Source organism: Ochotona princeps, chromosome 23, assembly GCF_030435755.1.
Source record: "Ochotona princeps isolate mOchPri1 chromosome 23, mOchPri1.hap1, whole genome shotgun sequence".
In the NCBI taxonomy this organism is placed as follows: domain Eukaryota; kingdom Metazoa; phylum Chordata; class Mammalia; order Lagomorpha; family Ochotonidae; genus Ochotona; species Ochotona princeps.
The window spans coordinates 31,147,950-31,169,558 of NC_080854.1; the positions used below are offsets into that span (position 1 = coordinate 31,147,950).

Genomic DNA, 21,609 nt, shown 5'->3' on the forward strand with positions numbered 1-21,609 from the left:
ATACATTTTTTTGTGTATCTCTTATACTCTAGACACTTGTCTGAATAAACAAGACCTTGTCCGCATCTAAGAGACACTGGTCTTCAGAAGAATTAGTGCTGAGCCCAATTCAGAATGTAAATACTTCTCCTGAGCACATCACTGGATTTGCCTCACCTTGCCTGGGGCGGCTTCGGGGGCTGAGCCTGACTCCACAGGGAGCTGGGAGAGTGAATGGCCAAGCAGAATGTGTTCAGGAGACAACTGCCTAACGATAGTTGAGGTTCCTTTCATGGGGAGGAGGGGGACACTGAAAAAGCTGCCAGAGAATAAATCTGTAGATGAAAAGGATGAGATATGGAAACATAAAATCCAGACCTATTTGTGTTTTATTGTGTGTACCCTTTAGAAAGCTTCCAAGAGGACTGACTTTCTGAATACACGTTTTATACTTGGGTCAAATATGCATTCCGTGCCCATCAAGCTGGATTTGATATTGAACAACAGAGAAAGCAGTTGTGTGGCAGGTGCTTGGCCTGGCGGTTAGAACTCCCTCGTCTTAGTGTGCCTGGATTAGACTCTAGGCCTCAGTTCAGCTTCCTGCTAATGTGGACTCTGGAAGGCAGCAGGTGATGGCCAAGTGGCTGAGTCCCTGCCGTTCATGTGAGTCCTGAATTGGGTTCTTAAGTCCTTGCTTTGGCCCCACCTAGCTCTGGCCACTGCAGATATCTGAGGAGTGGACCAACAGGTTAGAGCGCTCACTCGCTCTCTCTCTCTCTCTCTCCTCTCAAATTAAAAAGAAATAGTAAATATAAAAAATAAAAAGTGCAGTGCTTTATACTGAGTTACTCAATAATACTGTGGTAGATTTGTATAGACAGCACTATGAAGAAATACAAGCATTACTCAAAGTTATCATCAGGGCTTCTAGAATAGTGCTTCTTAAACTGTATTAAGATTTTTAAAGATTTATTTATTTCTATTGGAAAATCATATAAACAGAGAGGAGGAGGAGAGACAGGAAAGTCTTTCATCTGCTGATTCACTTCCCAAGTGGTCGCAATGGCCAGAGATGAGCCGATCCAAAGCCAGGAGCCAGGAGCTTCTGCCGGGTCTCCCCTGCGGTTGCAGAGTACCAAGGCTTTGGGCTGTCCTGGACTGCTTTCCCAGGCCACAAGCAGGGAGCTGGATGGGAAGTGAAGGAACTGCGACATGAAACAGCATCCATATGGGATCCTGGCACTTGCAAGGCAACGACTTTAGCTGCTATTGCACCAGGCATGAAACTATGAAGTTTTAAAAGGCAGGTTTTGGCTTTTTATTGCTAATTTGTTAAGAATGGCCACATCTGAAGAAATACAGCAAACAATAGGGAGGTGAAACAGATGCTGACTGCTTATTGTGTCCATTGGGATCCAGCTCAGCATGGACTGACACCTGTTTTGGGTGGGGTTTTCCTACAGGAAGGAAAAACACAGCACCTGAGCCCAGATCACTAGCCGACCTCTCCGCATGCATCGTTGTCCTCACAGATACAATAGAACATTCCTCTCACCTGCTGACCTTAGAAGAGGCTTTGGCGATTTGATTAACCTAATGAAAATCCCTGGTGATGCATATTTAAATTTTAGGTGCTATTATTTGTAATTTCATTTGCACTTAGGAAGGAGACCATAGCTTTCCTTGCAGCATTGGAGAATAACAACATCTCCCCTTGCTGCAAAGCCTGGGTTCCCTGCTTGTAGGAACAGGCTGCTTTCTGTCCACACGGGACCACAGAAAAACCACAGGTGCCTGTCGCCAGACACAGTGGGAACGTGGGGTGAGGAGGCTGGGACCTGCCTGCCCCAGGGCTCCGGAGAATGCCATGTCCAAAAGGAGCAGAGTGGAGGAGCTGGTAGCGAGCGTGCAGAGAGCTCAGTGGCAGGCAGCATTCTAAGCCTGGGGCCCTTGAAAGGGGAAGAAAAGTGGCTGCAACAGGTGCAGGGGGTATTAAAGACAGGAAACCGGAAAGAAGTGAGAATGGAAGAAGCTGTGGTGTAGGGCAGGCATCTATTCTTAGCACCCACGGGAACTCTCAGCCGAATGATCAGTATGTGTGACTTTCCAGACTTTTTGTGGGTTTTGGGAACAAGTGTGTGACACAGGCCCAGTAGCAGCTAAGTTTCAAGTGAGTGAATTTGTCCCACTGACCCAAGAGAAAGGTCTTTCTTCTGCAGGAGAGCTCTTAGCTGTTGGCTTTCCAAGCATTTACCTGCAGGTTTATGGGGGAAGGAATCGGAGTGCTTACACCCCCATTTTGACCCACTCAGTCTAACTTCATTATATATTACTCCAAGGCGGCTTTTTTTTCACCATTGTCATTAAGTAGCCTGCGTATGCTGGTTTCAACGGTTTAATAAACAAAAACCAATGAGTAAATTTGATGTCCTAGGAATCTCCTAGAATTTAGAGATGTTAAATCAGTAAGAAGTAGAATGCGCCCGTGTTGTTGGAGAATCATCATCTTCATCTTGAAAGATATTTTGTGTTTTATTTGAAATTACTGAACATTGGTCATGTCTGATGGCTGCGCCCAGGATCGCTGGCCTCGGGGGACCTGTTCATTGGCTACCTTAGCTTGAGCGTCATTTCCATCTTTGAATAATAAACGACGTTTGGTGAGAAATAATGTTTCAGTCTCTAAAAACATGAACCTTCCATAAAAGTAATCTGATACTTGGTTTTTATGAAACTCGCTCCAGGTAGTGAACAAATACAAATAGAATGCTCATTTTGAACCTTGTCTTTGGCGTTGCCAGGCCTGGAGGGGAGAGAGGCTTCAGTGGAAATAAAGTGTGAGGTACATCTGTAATTCCAGAGTGTTCCAGCAGCTGCATTTAAAAGAATAAAAAGCCAATTCCATAAAGCTAGCTTAATTGTGTATATTTTTAACTCAGAATATTCACATTATTATTTCAAGTTATCAGTTTCAAAATTGTTGAGATGTTCTGCGTTATCTTTGTCACGCTGAGTTTTTGAAATCTGGGGTGCAGTTACCTAGAGCACAGCTCTGTTTGCACTGCCTCGGTGCCCTGTTGTCCCAGCTTTTGTTCCCTAACTCAGGAGTCTGGGAGCTCTTTTCCGTAAGTAGCAACACAGTAAATATTTTAGGCTTGGCCAAGGTAGCATGAAAGGGTCATAGACAATGTGTGGCTTTGTTCCAATAAAACTTTATTTACAAAAGCAGGTGGCAGACCGGACGTGGGAATGAGGTGTGCAGGCTGCCGCTTGCCAGCCCCTGCTCTGGTTAACATTATCTCCTTTGGGTTTTAATCCTCAGCAGTAAATTTCTATTTTGGTCTGCAACCAAGATAGCTATTGTGATGCATTTCATTCAGGACCACAGAGGAAATAAGCAGCAGAAATAAACTCCATTGTTCAGCCATGACTGCTTGGGGCTGGCAGGAACTCCCCGGGCCCTCCTTGACGCGCCCTTCCCCGATGACCAGTGTAGTCCCTGGTTGGAAGTGCTGACCTGGCCATCTCATCGCCCGCTTTTGAGCTTTGTGACTTTCGGTCAGTTAACCTTTCTGAGGTTTGGGTTGTCCATCTATAAAATGGGGATGGTAAGCCTACCTACATCCTAGAGCTGCCAGAGCCAAGTTGGAGCTCGTGGAGTGCCCGGCCCACTGTAAGTACACACTGCTGTTTGTTGTCACTGCTGTTACTGGTGCTGCTTGTGCGGCCTCCACTCGTGTTCATCCTGCTGGGGCAGTGCACGGGTGATAATTGGCTCACCTGTGTCACATTAACCTTGTCCTTGTCCAACAGGGGAGGCACTGTGGGGCAGGATTTGCAGGGATTCTCTGTGAGAAGACTTGGGAACCCGTAGCTCCTCTGGCTTTTCGAGTGCTATGTTATGGGTCCTGGAATGAGTCACCTTCCCTTGGTTTCTGATGAAGAGACTAACCGCCTCCCTGCTCACCTCGCTGGGGGGTAGAGATGAGCAAAGGGTGTCTCTGAAGTGAAGCAGCCTCGGATTGTAAAATGCTCTGCAAACATCAGCTAATAACATTTTCCAAACTGGTGCTTTTCTTTGCCTTCTGTCACGCCATTTATCATCATGGATGAATTTACTTCATTGTCTAGCATCATTTGCTCATCTGTCACAAGTCAGCTGATAGTAGTTGTGTACACTGGCATGATTTTTAAACAGCAAGAAACACTACCCAGCAGAGAGGGAGCTTGGGAAGGGGGGCGTTTACAGAGGGCTCTGGTGCCCACAGGCTTTGGCCACTCGGGGGACTGAGCCCCCAGAGAGCCTGGAAGAGCACTCCGCCCCAGCAGCTGGACACAGAATCTGGCTTGAGCTGAGCTGAAGACAGCAAGTGAGTATTTCAGTCAGGGAATAGCTAGGATCATCTATAATTGAATGAAAATGTAGGGTTTGTGTTGGAGTATATTGACTTTGAAGGTGGATCAGTGCCGTGCTGTGGAGGCCTTGAAATTGAGGGCTTTGTCTTACTCTGGCGTCAGCTGGACATTTGTGGATTCTTGGGATTGGTCTGACTGAAGTGGTGCCCTGGAAGGGTTATTGTGCCTGTGTGTGTTGGGGATGGGGGTGCATGCGCGTTATTGATGCTCACATGTGACCTTTCCCTTCCGTTGGTTGAGTATTGTGTGGATCTGCAGTGAGCACAGCAACTCCAGCTGGACAGCCTGGGGTTTCCTGGCTCCAGGTGGTAAGGAGACTCAGACCCAGAGGGGCGTGGCTTAAAGACTGTCTTTGGTGAGCAATTTCCATGCCACATGACCTGACCTCCGGGTCGGATTCACAGCTCCACTTCTGCAAGTCTTGGACCCTGTGCCTTACCTCTTGGGGGGTGCCTCTTCTCCAGGGGGAGCTAGTTTCTACCTCTCTTCTCAGAATGTGATAAGTAGCAAGTGGTATCAGCTGCATCCGATGTCCGACAGCCCAGAGGAAAATGACTGCTCTAAGTACAGAGAGCTTTTGTGACTCGTTTAATTGGCTTGTAGTGATTGCCTGCAAAGAAAGTAGACTGCTGCTTGGAGCTGTGTTCAAAGCCTACGAAGCTTCTTCTCTGATGAAACTTATTCATTCAAGAGCAGTGGATGAGTAAGCTTCATCAGAGAAGTTTGATGTAGCAAAGAGAGCAAGCAGAGACCGAGATGGTTTGCAAAGTTTTCTTCCGGAATGAGTAAGAGGCAGGAATGGGAAACTGGGGTAGGATTCACTGTCAGTGTTAGGCTGGAAGTAGTAATTCAGTAGTGCAACATAACTGGTCTTTGCTAAGCTCTTATGGAAGTTTTTGTAACTTCTTCAGGCTTGAAAAGGGTTTGTCAAAAGGTTCAGTGTTGCACAGATTTGACATGTATTCCATAACAATGATGTAAACACGAGCAAGGATGCCCAATACGTTCAATTCTTTCAGTGAGGTTGGATACCTCTCTGATATGTTATTAAGCAAAATGAGCAGTTCTGGAATGGCAGTTCTAATAAACAGCCCATCTTTGTTATATTTCTTAGGCCGCTGGGGGCTAACCCTTGATAGCATGAGCTGTGTCTGGGTCACCCAGACTACAGGCCTCCTTGTGCATGTACCGTTTAAACTATTGCTTGGGAAGTAGGTCAATATTCATTAAAACCCACCACGAGGAAAAGGAGGACTTGTTATTTGGTTTTTGCATGTCCTCGCACTCATTGGGAGAAATAGTCCCAGTTTGTATGTGTTAGAAGGGGGTGGTTAAGCCATGTAAGGTAGGAAAAATGTCTTGAGAATAAGCTAATAGGTTGAGGCAGTAAAGTAGCGGTTGGTAGAATGTGTAGGCCTTCGTGTAGTGTCCCATAGCCATTTGTCTGCCCCAAGGAGCTCTGGGCGTGGCAGCCCTGGGGCTCAGTTTTGTGCCATTTTGCCTCTTAGGCAGGTGGGATCTCAGGAGAGCTGGTAGCTGTGGGCCTGGCAGAGGCGGAGTTTGCTCTGCTGTGTTCCCTGCAATTCCTCCTGTGGCTGCTCAGTGTCTGCAGGTTTTTAATTCATGTTTTCCACTGATTAAAATCATGTTTACTCTCTTGAGAATCTCTAATAGGCTGTGATCCTATGCATACCTTATCTTCCAGTGAACAAAGGAAGGAGAACCTTAGCACCCAGGGGTCCCCAGCTCAATTGATTCCAGGTTTTTGGCCCGTCATGAGATAAATCCAAAGCAGAGAAGTAAATAGGCTGCAAATGAGGGAACAGGACTTCCATGGAGCGTGAAGGGACAGCACACAGTCATAAATGAATGCAGGCAGACGGCCTTCCTTCTGTGCAGCCGCCACACCCTCCGCTCCCAGGTCAAGCGGTCCCTTTATGGGCCAGGGAGTGGTTACCTGGCTGGGTGGCTCTCTGACAGGGCTGGTGGAGTTTGGACAGGGCTCCAGTGCAGGGAGCTGGGGAAGGTCTCCTGGCATCCCCGCGTGTGGCCGCCCATGTGTGCTCATCGTGGCATCTCCTGCATGCCGAGTGAGGCTCAGGTGCGTGGTGAGAAGTGGCTGTGCCAAGCCTGCAGCCTTGTTGGATTGGAACGGAAGGGGGTGGGATTTTGGTAGTGTGTGGAGACTACTGGCAGTGTCTCAGCACCCTCGCTCACTGCCTTGCTTCCTACCCGTCCTGTGTCGGAAGGATCGCTACCGGCACTGAATTGTCACCCTACTTCAGAAGCTCCTGCACGAACTGTCCAGTGTGGTGGGGTATTTAAAGCCAAAGCAGGCATTATTAAGTATCTTACCAAATCATACGTCACTGGGAAAATGAATTTGATGGACGTAGGAGTCGTACGAGATTTCAGGAACTGAAAACTCTGAGACTGACCTTTCTGGTTCGGTTCAGTAAATGTCGGAACCGGCGTGCAGGGCTCCTGTCTGTTGCTCCGTCTCTGTTCACCCACCTGTCAGGTGGAATGGTGCGAGCCAGCTAAGCTTTCCGCTGGGATCGTTGCGTGTCTGGAACAGGTGCTGTCCTGCACATCAGTCAGGGGACAGCTTGTGGTTCCCACAGTGCTGCTACTCGGGAATGAAATTCCTTCACGTTTCCATGACTGCCGAGTCATAAACAGCAGATCTTTGTGAAGAAAACCAAAGAATTCTTCACTTCAAAAAATTACTAGTATTTGAAAACATTTTATGGGTACTTTTTTAGAGTTAAAATAATATATTGCTTGTTTAAAGAATTGAGGTATTTATTTATGAACCCTAAGTCAAACATTAAAGCAAAATAAAATACCTGGTTAATGACTGTTCTTGTTGAGAATTACATTTGACTTTGAGCTTCCTGCCAGCAGAGACAAAAGAGGCAGTGCGAATGCCTTATTTTTCTTTTACTCACTCTATTTATTTTCAGTTTATTTTATCTTGCCTCAATTCCTCTTTGGCAGAGGCGGGGTATAAGTAAATTACAGTGAGTTATGTAATAGTTGATCTACAAATTTGTAGTTAGATAAGGCATGGTATTTCTTGTAGAGAAATCATTTTTCCACTTCAAACTAAGTTTTGAAACAGTTGAACTTGGGCCAGCATGTTGGCACTGTTGGCTGCAGCACTGCCCGTGTGCCATGCAGGCCCTGGTTCATGTTCTGGCTGCTCCACTTCAGGCCCCTGACAGTGCGGCTGGCAAGGCAGCAGAAGGCCCACGTGCTCAGGTTCTGCACCCACGCGGAAGACGCTCGTAACTTCTGCCTTGCCTACCCTGGCTGTTTCAGTGGAGTAACATGGGAAATTTCTGTCTCTGCGTTTTTCTCCCTTTCTCTCTTACAAATAAATTAATAAATCTTTCCAAAAAACTTTTTTTGACCTTTTTGTAGATCCTTGTTAGGTGGTGTTGTGTAAAATGAGTGAAATGTAAGTCCACTGCAGACCAGCCTGTGTCTTGAGCGTGCCCTTCCTTCTGGGGATAAGCGGTAGGTCGTGCCGTTCTCTCCGGGAGACGCCAGCTCTGGACAGAATGCACCTTAGTACAGTGCTGGCCATTGGGTCGCCGCCTCTTCTCCTTAAAGTCCTGGCTGGCCTTGACCATGGCTTGTGGCTCCCCTGGGCATGCTAGATTCCTACACCTTGCCTGACTGCTTCTCAGGCTCTCTGTGGTCGTTACAGGGGATTCTGAGCTACAAGGGCCAGCAGATAACCAACTCAGTGCTTTCTGTAATTGCGTAAGCACAGGTTGCCATACTTACTTCTGTCCTCATGCAGTATTGATGAAGTTAGGGGCGACCTGGGCTATGAGGACAGTCAGTGCATAGATGTAAGAGGTTCTGTCTTGTCCCTGGGAGCCACCTCCCCTGGGCTTTATGTCTCTGTTGACCTTTAGTTAAATTTTTAGGCTGCAGGAGCTTACTTTTTTTTCCTTTTATATAAGCAGTTGATTTTTGTGGCAAGTGAAGCAGCCTTTTTGTCAATCATTTGTTTTGGTCTGGACGTTCGGAAGTCACATTGCTTCAAATGGTAGCAAAAAGCTTTTCTTGAATTCTGGCAGGATTGAACTTCCCAGGCTGCACATTGAAGCTCCACGTCTCTCCTCTGTGTCTCCGGGAGGCAGATTGCCGCTCACATCCACCCCCTCTTCTCAGCTGCTCCACCAGCCTCTTGTTGGATGTGCTCTTTGAAACACCTGTTTGGAGATGTAACCTGTAATGAAATTGACTCATTTAAATGCACCATTCAGTGGGTTTTCAAAAGAAAGTTTCTTTTCCTCTACTTGAAACTCGGAGAGCAAGGGAAAGGGAGAAATGGAGTGATTGTCCTTCCATTCGGGTTTACTCTCCTAATGACTGGGACTGGGCCAGGCGGAAGCCAGGAGCTCACAGCTCTGCAGGAGTCTCCCACAGGGCTAGCAAGGACTCAGCTCACACCGTCATCATTTGCCTCCCGAGATGCAGAAGGAAGCTGGATTGGAAGCACTGAGTAGCAAAAACTTGAACTGGGACTCTGATGGGTGACGTGGGTATCCCAAGTGACAGCTTGATCCACCGCAATAGCACAGCCACACCAGTGTGGGTTTTTTTGTTGTTGTTTCTTTGGTTTCTTGTTTTTAAGATTTGTTTTATTTTTATCACAAAGTCAGATACACAGAGAGGAGGAGAAACAGAGAGGAAGATCTGCCATCCAATGATTCAATCCCCAAGCAAGTGACTGCTATGACCGATGCTGTGCTGATCCAAAGCCAGGACCCAGGAACCTCTTCTGGGTCCCCCACGTGGGTGTAGGGTCCCAAGGCTTTGGGTTATCCTCGACTGCTTTCCCAGGCCACAGGCAGGAAGCTGGATGGGAAAATGGAGCTGCCAGGATTAGAACTGGTGCCCATATGAGATCCGGGTGTGTGCAAGGCGAGGACTTTAGTTGCTAGGCCGCAGCACCCGGCCCACCAGTGTGTTTTTGTCAGTAGTCACACATTTCTGTAGCCACTGCCACAGTCATCCATAAAGAAACCCACTCTGGCTCTCCCCTCCCCACCCTACCTCGCCCTCATGCCCCCCATCCTTCCATCATTTCTACACTGATCTATTTGGTTTCTTTGAATTTCTGCGTTCTGGGCATTTGCTGTCAGTGGGGACGTGAAATAGTCTTTCGTAACTCCTTTCACTTGCTCTAAGGTCAAGGCTTCCCCAGATGATAGTTTGTAGCAGTACTGCATGCCTTTTTCCAACCCAGATAATTGCACGTTAGTAGATGCTGAGCTGCACATGAGCTCTGCTGTGGGCTCCTTGGCTTGTGCCAAACAGGCATTGAAAAGGCTTGCTTCACATCATGTGCACACTTGCTTTTCTTATCGTTATTCCCAGAACAATGTAACATATGTCAAATTATAACATTGTTTTAGACATTATAAGTAATCAAGATTACTTAAAGCAGAGGGGAAGGTGTTCATAAGTTATATGCCACTACCGTATCATTTTTTAATTTTTTTAAAAAATTTATTTCTATTGAAAATTCGGATACACAGAGAGGAGGAGAAACAGGGAGAAAGAGAGAAAAAGCACCTTTTTTTTTTATTAGAGATTAATTTATTTGGAAGATACGAGTGACAGGGAGTGCGAGACATCCCATTGGCTGGCTCAGTCTCCCAATGCCCAGTAGAGCTAGTGCCAGGCCAAGATGAAGTCGAGAGTCAGGAACTGCAGTGGAGTCTTCCATGTTGGTGACAGGACCCCAAATCCTTGGGCCATCATTCACTGCCTCCCTGGAGAAAGATCAGGAAGCCAGAGCAGGAGCACTTGGGAGCTGAGATTGGAGCCAGGTAGTCCAGTATGGGATGCAGGTATCGCAGGAGGCAGATTAAGGCATGGCCCACAACTGCCGCACCAACTAGGTCATTTTATCTAAGACGTGTGGGTGTCAGAGGAGAAGCAGTGCCCCACCCCCTCACTGAGGATCTGTTGTGACCTGCATTTCGTGTGTCCTGCTGCTGGTTGTCATTGTGTTGTGGGGTGCGAGCAAGATCACGCCAGACAAGTCTAGGGTTTATTCAGGAGTCTTTTATTAACCAAGCTTGATGATAACAGGGCCTACTAAAAATAGCATATCACAAGTCCATATGGCAATCCAGTCAATTGAAACCCCCAAGAGGAACAAATGGTCATTATCCTGAAGTCCCATGTCCCAGCTTCCCCAGTGATACAGGTTATCCTAAGAGACATGCAGCACATAACCCGGGCACTAGCACCTTTCCCTGTTCCCTCTCCACATTCCACCACTGCTAGGCCTCACCTCTCCTGGAACTCTCAAAACTACACCAACTAGAAATACAAAGAATCTTACTGTCCCGCCCAAGCAGTGAACAGAGGGTGGGGAATATACAGACACACAGGGGCCATGCTCAGGGGGATACCTGTCCTCAGAGTCTGTGGGAAGCCAGAGAGCAAGCAGGTGCTGGGGAGACTGAGTTGAGAGCGCTAAAGAGAAGGAAGCTTATGGCCAAGACAGTGAGCCCCTCCCTATCATGAGCCTTTATAGGGGATTGTGGGGGGAGTGATTACACAACCATGTAATACCGCCCCTCTCACGCGCCAGGTGATGATAGGTGAGCATCACAGGTGGGCAGGAGGGACCACCTAGGTGGTGGGGCAGGGAATGGCTTGCAAGCTCACTACCCTGGGCTACAATTTTAGGGTCACCAGGGCAGCGTCTTAACCCGGCCTCTGTTTTTCTGCCTCCCATATCCATGCCGTGATGGTTTTGTCTTCCCTGATGTTATCTGTAAATTGTCAGTGGTGTGTCATATAGAAAGTCAGTTGTGTCTGTGATTATTCCCACCCGGTTTTCTCTGAGCTATCTCCCCCAGCAGTGTACCCTGCTCCTGAACACCCTGGGACGGCCTCTCCCTGGTCGTGGGCGGCTGCGTGTATCTACAGAGCGGGGGTTTCGTGGGGGGTAGGTCGTTGTTTCTGTTGTTGCCTTGATAAAAATGAGGTCAGAGTATTTGTTGCGTTTGTGCCTCATTGACACCTTGTTAAGGGCTCAAGTCCACTGTACCTCTTTCCGTTGGATCTTAATTTTTGAATGGCTGCCCAATACCCAAATTACCGTGCTGTCCCTTGGTGGGGGTCTTGCTTGCAGTGTCACCCTGACACTGGTCTGTCTCCAGGGCTTCCTCTCTGGAACACGGTGACCACCCAACTGGAAACAAGGTGTTGCCCATCTCCACCGCCTGCCCCAGACTAGCATAGAACAAACCAGTACCCACGTCATTTCTTACCTCTTTGCTTGGAATGCTCCTTCCCTTGTGGTGCCTTAAGAGCCCGTACTGTGGTTTGAACCCATTACAGTTCCAGCATTTTCTTCTTCCTTGTGTTCCTAAGGAGCCTAACTTTATACCGATTGAGACTAGACCCTTTCCTGCATAGATGGTAATGTTTAGCATGCCTGTCACCTGCCTCAGCTTCATGGATTCTTGGAAACCAAATTCAGCAGTTGCTGGTCTATTGTTGCTGTTGTGTCCCTGGCATGAATTGCAAAACCTTGCACATAGTAGGTGTGGTGTGGTTGAGTTTTCAGTAACTGACTGTAACTGACCTGGCTCTCAGGCTTTGCCTTCCAAAGTCCAATTTCCTTATCTACATAAAAACTTGCCTTGTTAGTAGCCTGCAGGCAGTCTTTGTTGGGGAGAAGTAAATTCTGGAAAAGGAGCTGCCACTGGGGAGAAGTAAATTCTGGAAAAGGAGCTGCCGCTGGAGCTGGGGAGTGTACTGAGGACCTTTTGAAAGGCAAAATACCTTGAAGTCATTCCTCCTGCAGGCTCCAGCTGTGACATTTTTGAAAGTTAAATTCACCAGAAAAGGAAGTTGTGCTGAAAAGCCAGGCACCCACGAAAATCCAGCGGGAGCCCCCTGGTGAGCTCCCTGTGACTGATTGAGAGGTTGCCTAGGGCGACAGGCAGCCCACAGATCCCCGCACCCCGGTTAAATTACTGGGAAGGGGCCGGGGCACAATGGCTTTGAGAGCCTGGAAGTAGCAGCCGCTCCCCATGCCCCTCCCTGCACCCCGTCCTCCCCCCGCTCCCTCGCTGGCTGTATCAAATCCTACAACCACACCACACTCATTAGCCCGGGAGTGGAGGGTTGTCATGGCGACCGGGCACTTTTTAAAGCGCAGGAATGGAGTTCATTATTGTTCCGTGTCTTGAGCTAGGAGGAAAAGCCCAGTGTGACTGTCGTTTTCCATATGTGTGTTGGTCTGGAAGTCCCGCGGAAGGTGGCATGTCCCTCTGGGAGCCGGGAAGATGGTGAGTGTGAACGCACTTTTCTGCGGAGGAGAAGCTTGGGGGGCGATCTCGGAGAATGTTTTCCTAACTCCTGGAAGGTGCCAGACTTTGTAAACAGAGATTGGAAGGAGAGAAGCCCGGGTGGGGGGTTGGAGCGTGGGAGTCAGCCAGGCTTGGGAAGTCTTTTAGCTTCATGTCTTTGATTGAGAAATTCCGTGTTCCTTTGCGTTTGCTCCGTGCTTGTCTTCACACATTGCTGCTGGTCGCTCAGATTCCATTCCTGGACCAACAGAACAGAAGCTGAGCCCCTCGTGTCCCTCAAGCTACTTTCTTGCTCCCCATTTCCTATTTTTAATTCAGATATAACAGCAGCAGTCACCACGTGTAATTCCATTCTCAGCTTTTTTTTGCTTTCTTACTTTCCTCGGAGTAGTTAAAAATCAGGACTCTAAACTGGGGGACCCCCTGTGCTTTGAATGTTTGTTCTGATTGGTGATCTGGGGCCAGTTAGAATACCATCCAAGGGAAGACGGTGACCCAAGTTTTCATGAAAAAAAATTAAATCTGAGAGAGTGGCTTTAGGGGAACCTGGTATTTACTTCTGGCTTGTTTTGAAGTGTGGAGATTAATAATATGGCTGTAAGCCTAATTTTAAGTTAATGACTGACTGCTTTGGCTTTCTTGGTACTTTGAACAATTGCATCCTATGGCACTGTTTTTGTTTTGTTTTGGTCCTTTTAGTCACACTTGTATAGGACAACAAAATGCTAATTAATTAAAGGGAATGGGTCGCTGGACTAATAAAAAAAAAAGGCTCAACATCTAGAACGGTGGAAATGACCCACTTTTCTGCTTTACACTGAAAGCCCCATCCTGGCAGCAGGGCTGTTGGCAGCTGAACAGACAAGAGGACGCTGCTTTCAAAGCTGAGTTTCTTTGTCCTTAATGGCTATGCGCTGGACTCGCTGTGTTTTAATGATCGAAATGTGGAATTCTCTGTAACTGTGGCATTTGACCACGAATTGAACAATTTTAAGTTCTCTGTCATTAATGTCACTCTTTTCTCTCCCCTCCACCCTTTTCCTTCCTGCTCCCTGTGGGGTGTGTGTGTGTGTGTGTGTGTGTGTGTGAGAGAGAGAGAGAGAGAGAGAGAGAGACAGACAGACACCTAACTGGGTCATTCTTTTCTGCAGTTTAAAAGTGTCTTTCAGTGTCCTTAAATTGCAGTTTTAAAAGTACAATAAAATAACAGCTTTATGCCACTTTATGAATTGTTTGGGGGAACAAATGGATTTTGAATTATGAGTATATTTGTGATAAGGAGATCAGATATTTGAAACATGGCTATTAGTATTAAAGATCTATCGGCATCTTTTTTTTCAAGTTTTCACATTGAAATACGATGTACATTGAGATCTTTATGAGTGAGATGGTATGAAGAGCCTGCTGGATGGGGCATAGTGGCAGGTGGTCGTAGCTGAGGCAGGTGCGGGGTCCACGGGGGCTCCTTCCCCTCTGTTTTTGCAGCGTTCTTGTGGGTACTTGCCTGAGTAAATGTGTACCTGCGGTGGGAGAGCTTCCTGTCCCAGCCTCCCTGGGGTTCTCCAACATGTCTACATTTCAGATGCCAGACCAGTTTGACCAGGCCGTGGTGCTGAACCAGCTGCGGTACTCAGGGATGCTGGAGACAGTGCGAATCCGCAAGGCCGGGTATGCGGTCCGAAGACCCTTCCAGGATTTTTACAAAAGGCAAGTGGATCTACTTTTCTGAGGCAGTGGGGGAGACGGGGCGCTACAGCAGAAGCTGACGACATGTGTCTGTGGGTCGCAGGTATAAAGTGCTGATGCGGAACCAGGCTCTGCCCGAGGACGTCCGAGGGAAGTGTTCGGCACTGCTGCAGCGCTACGACGCCTCCAGCAGCGAGTGGCAGCTGGGGAGGACCAAGGTAGGGACGGCAGCCTCCAACCCCCAGTGCTGTGGGCTGGAGTGTGCCGGGCTCCAGGCTCCCTGGATCACATGCTTTATAGCAAACTGCTATTGTCAAGGCTACCATGATCTTTTCTGTCCAGACAGTCCCTGTTTCACATGAAGTCCTTGGCTTGGGCAGATACTAACGTTTCATTGGGAGACAAATTGAAATATCTCATTTTGGTTGTGTGTGTGTGTGTGTGTGTGTGACAGATTGTTGAGGGATGAGGCTTTGAGAATCCTCAGCCCATTCCAACTCCCTTCCCATAATTCAAATTCTGGGAGGTATCCATGAAGCTGCCTTAGCTGTTGTATGGTAGACCAGCAGGCAGTCTGAAACACCATAAGGTTCCAGTCCAGAGTGTAATGAGTAAAATCCTCCCTGGGAGGTGCTGCCTCCTCAACCCTTATTGCAGGCAGGAACCAAGTAGTGGGCAGACTGGCCCACCCACCGGACAGGAGCCCTGACCTTCCTCCTGAGGCCGCCCGATGTCAGGGAGCTGCCGGAAAGCACTCAGCTTTCTGCTTGTGCTCTGCCTGCCTGTGCTGTCTCGTCACGGGGGAAGGCCAGGTGACGGTGGCCAGCCTACTGGAATCCCTTCTGCCCATGTGGGAGAGCTGGACTCCCCGCTCCAGCATGGCTTTGAGGACCTGCCTGTCTTCCCACATGAAGGCCGTTCCTCGTGCCCGAGCCCCAGCAGGAGCATGCCAGAGAGGTAGCTGCACGTTTCCCAATCAGTTTCTAACCAAGGACCTTCCATATTTTAAAAGAGAAAGAAAAAAAGGAGGAGGGAAGGAAAAGGGTGAAGGAAGCTAGAGGAAGAGAGTGAGAGCGCTTCTTGCAGCACCCCTGACGGCTGGTTGGCCAGTGCCTGGGCGTCCCCTGAAGGCCAGTTGTCAGGTCTCTGCTCTGGAAGAGTGGTCCCCTTCGTTGGACAGCACGGCACCTGCTCAGTACACGTCTCCCGTGGGGTCATCCCAGCAGGCACATGCCATCACCTGGGGTAGAAGTCAGTCGCAGGTCACACCCATGGTCCAGAAGGTTAGCCAGGACCCTAACTCATTGGGACCCTTCTGCCTAGGATTTTACTCTACTTCCACAGCCCACTCCAGCGTGGGCTTGGCCGTTCTGGTTTTGATGGAGTTGGCTGCAGCCCAGACTCACGCTCAGCACCCAGGTCCCTCTCAGCGTGGACCCCTTGTAAGATTTAGTATGCTGCTGTGCCATCCTGCTGTTGATGCCTGGCATTCATCTAGTGGAGAATGTTCCACACAGTGCACCTGTTAGTGCTGCAAAGCTGTAAGATGTAGCACACGCGTGTCCTCCTTTTAGCTACTTGCAGAAAACCCTTTCTGGGAAAGTGGTTCAAGTGGAACTCTTCACAGCACAAATAATTTCGCCTGTTTTTTTGTTGTTGTTATTGTTGTTTGTTTTTTTAATAGAAAAGAAATTGGACTCTGCATAAACTAAAATCCCCTTCTATCTCATGGCCCCATACAAAGATTTTTGTGACTTACCTAGCCATTGGCTGCCTTTCCCGAGCTCTGAAATGCCAGTCCAACTTCACTATCTTTTATATTACGGAAAGTAGCCTGGGAGGGCCGGGGGTGTACTGCGGGAGCAGGGCAGTGAGCAGTGATGAGGGCCAAACCGCCGGTTCACTGTGGTGCTGAAGGCAAGACACCCACATGCGACTGGTGAATGAAATCAGAGGACGGCATCTGATGAGTAATGCGCTCTCTTCTCTTGGAGAAAAAGCCCTGTAGATTGAAATGATGAGGCAAGGGTGGCCGTTGTGGCTTGGTGAGTTAAGCCCGTCCTATGTGGGAATGCTGGTTGGAGTCCTGGCCCCGCTGCACCCTTTGCAGTTGCCTGCTAACATATCTGGAAAAGCAGTGAATAATGGACCATCTACTTGGGTCCCTGTTCCCCACCGGAGAGGTGAACTTGCACGTGGCCCGGGGTGTTGTGGCCATTGAGTAGATGAACCAGTAGATGAGAGATCTCTGTCTGTGAAACTCTGCCTTTCAAATAAATCTTGATTTTTTAAAAAAGAAAACATTTTGTAAAAAAGAAATGATCAGGAAAGTTTTCAAGAAGAGCTCTTTAACAAAGGGCTAAGTTTTAAAAAGTAGTTGAGTCATTTATTTGAAAAACACAATCCCACAAAGGTTTCGTCTACTGAATCCCACCCCAAGTCCCTGAAGCCAGCCCAGGGCTACAGCCCAGGAGCCAAGCTTAGGCCAGGTGTCCCTCGTGGGCATCAGAAGCCCCTCTGTTGACCGCTGCCATTGCTTCCCACACTGTACACGAGCTGGAAGCTGAAGGCCGGAGTGGAGCCCTGAAAAAACCCTGCGTTCATGTGTGCTGTGTGTATCTCAGGCTCTGGGCTGCCTCCTGCTCCCAGGAAGAGTTAAATTTTAATTGGTACAAAGTTGGAAGTGGACATTGAATGGGAGCTTATCAGTTGGCATAGACATTGGGAAGTCAATTGCAAACATTGAAGCATTTGAATGGAGTCCTCCGAATGCCTTTGCTTTTTACCAGGCCTTGATTTAATTATTCACTAGATTTTGTTTCTGTGAGCTTTGCTGCCTGTAAGAAAAGGTGTTTTTTTTTTTTTTTTAACTAAGAAAAAACGTTTCTTTTTTTACATTTTAGAGGTGTTTCCATCTACTGGTTCACTCCTGAAACACCTGCTGGAGTCAGGTTTGGATCAGGCCAGACTGGGAACGCAGAGTGCCAGCTGGCTCTTCCAAGGTCTGCTGCTTGTCCCCTGTCAGGAAGCTGGAGTAGCCAGGCCTCGAACTGGAGCTCGAGGATCGGAAGTGGGTGTTTGAGGGAAAGTTTAACCTGCCCCCATTTTCCCTTCTTCACCCTTCGGGTGCACTGGCCAAGTTTCTCTGCTCTGTGTTTATCCAGACGTCATCCTGGAAGGAACTAGGGGCTCTGCGAGGGACAAGAGCCCCAGGGCTGTTTCCCACCTGACCGAGCTCTGCCCTGCTCTCAGCTACACGGTGGAGCCTGGCACGGATAGGTTGGGTGATACCTCTGTCCCTCAGCCCTGGGTCGGGCTGACTTGATCCTCGTGTTACCCTGGGAACGTGGCAGGGTGACACAGGCTCTCTGAACACACCCATGTCACTGTGTGATCCGGGGCCGGTGTTCCCAGCGAAGCCGAGTCAGGACTCAGACAGTTTGGCTCCCATCCCTTTGCCCTGCAGCTGGTGAGGGAGACCCAGGAGGGTGATTTTGCAGGAGGAGCAGGAGAGCATCATTCTAATGTGCAGGAGATGAAAGCCGGCCTCTCTTGATCCCCATGCCCACCAGGAGGTTTGTAAAGTTCCTGGTGATAAGAGGAAACATGTGTTTGATAATGATTCTGTGCGTTCATTGCATAATGAATGAATGCTCGTTAGAGTCGACACTGGGCCTGTTATGTCACCACCATATTCTCCCCCCTTTAAAGGTTTGTTTATTTTATTTAAAAAGCACATTTACAGAGAGAAGGAGGGAGGAAGCTCTTCCATTGGCTGGTTCACTCCCCACACAGCTACAGTGCTTGGAGCTGAGCAGATCCAAAGCCAGGATCCAGGAGCCACTTCTGGGTCTCCCATGTGGGTGCAGGGTCCTAAGGCTTTGGGCCGTCCTCCACTGCTTTCCCAGGCCACAGCAAGGAGCTAGATGGGAAGTAGCATACTCAGGACTTAAACCAGTGCCTATAAGGGATGCCAGCCTTTCCAGGAGGAGGATTAGCCTGTTGAGCTGCAGCACTGGCCCCGTTATTAACACTGATGAATGCAAAAGAATGCGATTAACACCACCAACACCAAAAGTGAAACTCAGGAGAGTACTTGCAATAGTTCCTTAAAGTCCAGGCTTGATGGAAATTGCTTTTGATGGATGGTTTGGGCAAGGACGGTTTGTGTTTCTGAACAACTTTAATCATCTATTCCCTTCCTCCCACCCCCCCCCCCCAAATCCTATAGCTTCCATCTTTTCCATTCCATTTTTGTGTGTGTGCTATGGAGCGATCTCTGTGAGTGGCAACAGAACGTAGCAATTGGGACAATAGGAAGAGGAGTGTATGAAAATCTTCTTTGGGAGAATGATTTCAGTCAAGTGTTTCACAAATATTAGAAAATCCAAGTTAGGAATAGATGTGAACCCCGTGAGTCACAGGGTGGTGGGCCCAAAAACACCTCCTCCTGACTTAGCAGAAAAGTGTAGGAAATGTTTGACATTTTTAAATAAGGACGAATCAAAAACTTCATGCACATGATCAATCTGAAATGACGACACGAAAAGCCACCTTGATTAAAAGGGAGTCCTCTTATTTTCACGTCTGATGCACGGGGCCCGTCACAGACACACCTGCCTAGTTTAACAAGCCTAGAATTCATTTATTTTTTTTTTAAATTTTTTTTTTAATCTTTTTTTTTTTTTTTAATTAATTTCATTGCATTATGTGACACACATTTTTTTTTATACACTGGAATTCTCCCCGCCCCTCCCCAAACCCTCCCCACCCCACACGGTGGATTGCTCCACCCCGCTGTAGTTCCATAGTTCAAACTCAGTTGAGATTCTTTCATTGGAGGTTTTGACCAATCATAAAGTCCAGCATCTTATTGTCCTGGTAAGTTCAATGGCTTCTTGGTGAGACCATCTCTGGTCTGAAGGTAGAACCAGCAGAGTATCATCCCAATCAAGTAAAAAACCCAAAGAATTCATTTATTCTTTCTCAGTAAGAACTCGCTACAGTGTGTTCTGTCACAATTCCGATGTCCTTACAGAAGCCAAACTGAAGTATAGGCAAACTGAAGTATAGGCAAAATAATATTCTGGTTTCTCTTCAGATCGTATAAATCTTTAGCCTTTTACTAAAGATTTCCGTGGAGAGGTATAGGCAAATATGTTAATTCTCAACAGACTAAGAAGTTATATTCTTAATGTCAACATTTTTATATACACTTAAATTTTTGAAGCTGGAATTCTCTGATCCTAGTACTTGGTAGGTATGAAGAGAGGGTTTAAACGTGATAGCAAAAGAATACTCCAGAACTTTCCTGAGTTTCCTCCTACCTCTCACTCCCCTGGTAGCAAAAGAACATTCTAGAAATTTCCCAAATGTCCTCCCATCTGCATCCCTTCCTGTCTTCTGTGTCTGTCTGCTACTGAGGCTCCGTGAAGGAACAGTGTTGTTTGTCCCAATCTGCTGTGTTATCAGTTAGTTAGAAAGTTGGAGTTTTGCCTGTTGAATCCAACAACCACCACAACAAGACTTATTTTTTTTATGTATCCTTTTTATTTTCTACTCTCTGTCATATGTCTTGATTGGATTTAATAAACAGACTGTTCTGGAAAGCATGGCCATGTGAGTTCGGAGCAGATGTAAGGAGAGCCGGATGTCTGTGTTCCAGAAAGGTCACTGACAGAGATGTCTCCTCCTTCCGGGCAGGTCTTCCTTCGAGAGTCCTTGGAGCAGAAGCTAGAGAAACAGCGGGAGGAGGAAGTTACTCGTGCAGCCATGGTGATCCGGGCCCATATTTTGGGCTACTTGGCAAGGTAAGAACCTGTCTGAGGGGAGAAGGCCTGGAGTTCCCTCAGGGCACTTCCCAGCCTGGTGTTCTGCAGGAGCTTAGCCACAGCTGGCTGTGAACTGCAGAGTCCCCGGGCAGAAGCCCAGGTCAGCTGGACCCGCGCAAAGTGGGAAGACTGATCTTCATGCTTTTGCATCTGCCTTAGCGCATCGACTGCTAGGGACTCCCTGCGGTGTGGAAATGATCCACCTCGCGCCTACCCATCAGGTGCTGAGGCCCCAGCAGCCCAGCTGTGGACTCTGATTCCCACCCTCGTCTCAGGCCGCTGTACAGCTGTGTGCATGTGTGTGCATTTTAGTTCACGCCCAACTCAAGATGCCTCTGCTGCGATGGGGTGGCCTGTGGGTTGGACTAGAGCAGATCCCGTGGGGTCCTTTTTACCCAACTTGCTGCCACAAAGCCAGGAGAGTGACTGGGTCTTCCTTTGGTCTGGCTTGTTGGTTTTCCTTTGTTTCTCTGTTTTGACCTGAGGAGCTGCCTGGTTCCCCCTCTCCGGAATGAGTCATTCCAAAGCTAGGTGCTCTCCCTGCAGGCTCCTTGGAGTAGCTCTGAGTGAGCCCCAGGACCACAGCACTCCAGGCTCTACCCTCCACCACAACCTTTTTTTTTTTTGCTTTGCAGAAAGCAGTACCGGAAGGTCCTTGAATGTGTGGTGACCATCCAGAAGAACTGCAGAGCCTGCCTGCTGAGGAGGCGGTTTTTGCACCTCAAGAATGCAGCCATCGTTTTCCAGAAGCAGTTCCGAGGCCAGAGTGCCCGGCGAGTTTACCGACAGCTGCTGGCCGACAAGCGGGAGCGAGAGGAGAGGAGGAAACTGGAGGAGGAAGAGAGGTATGGGCCAGTCCCCAGTCCGGCTGGGATGAAACCCCAGAAGCACTTGTGCTGCATGGCTGCAGGTGCGGCAGGAATTCCCAGGGGGCGCTGCCGAGCCTCCTGTGGAATATGAAATTCCCAGCAGCACCCAAGATGCAATTCTGCGTGTGTTTTTATTCTTGAACAAAATAAAAAGGCAGAGCTCTGTCTTTTTTGGTTGTTAAGCGAAGTTTGCTTTTTTCTTTGTATACAAGTTAGCTGTCACCAAGCGATGGCTCTCAGGTTATTGCTGTTGATTTTGACTTCTGTCTCTTCTATTTCTAGGGAAAGAGAAAGAGCGTGCCAGGAAGCGGAGCTCCGTGCCCAGCAGGTGACACACACAGCAGAGACCACCTGCCCTCTGTGCATCCCTTCCCTCCCCGCTGCAGGGTTCCACATTGCAGAAAGGCACCGGAAGAACAGCTTGGGAGGACAGGTTTATGGTGTAATTTCTAGGCTTACAAGGGAGTG

General features: G+C 48.2%; 1 protein-coding gene and 1 non-coding gene across 3 annotated transcripts in view; both read left to right on the plus strand.

The window, feature by feature from the left end:
• Positions 1–21,609, plus strand: part of MYO10 (myosin X) — a 201,656-nt gene that overhangs the window by 149,890 nt on the left and 30,157 nt on the right. The window contains exons 1-6 of one of the 2 annotated variants that reach the window (XM_058680035.1): positions 12,590–12,734; positions 14,338–14,462; positions 14,545–14,659; positions 20,145–20,251; positions 20,908–21,117; positions 21,424–21,469. In XM_058680035.1, coding sequence (XP_058536018.1) covers positions 12,732–12,734; positions 14,338–14,462; positions 14,545–14,659; positions 20,145–20,251; positions 20,908–21,117; positions 21,424–21,469 — 606 coding nt within the window. In that variant the 5' untranslated portion in view covers positions 12,590–12,731. Of the gene's footprint in view, positions 1–12,589; positions 12,735–14,337; positions 14,463–14,544; positions 14,660–20,144; positions 20,252–20,907; positions 21,118–21,423; positions 21,470–21,609 lie in introns of those variants that run through there. The other variant, XM_004583754.3, reaches the window with a different exon arrangement.
• Positions 19,523–19,636, plus strand: LOC118758230 (U5 spliceosomal RNA). Its single transcript, XR_004995602.1, has one exon. It is a non-coding gene; the product is annotated as a U5 spliceosomal RNA (small nuclear RNA).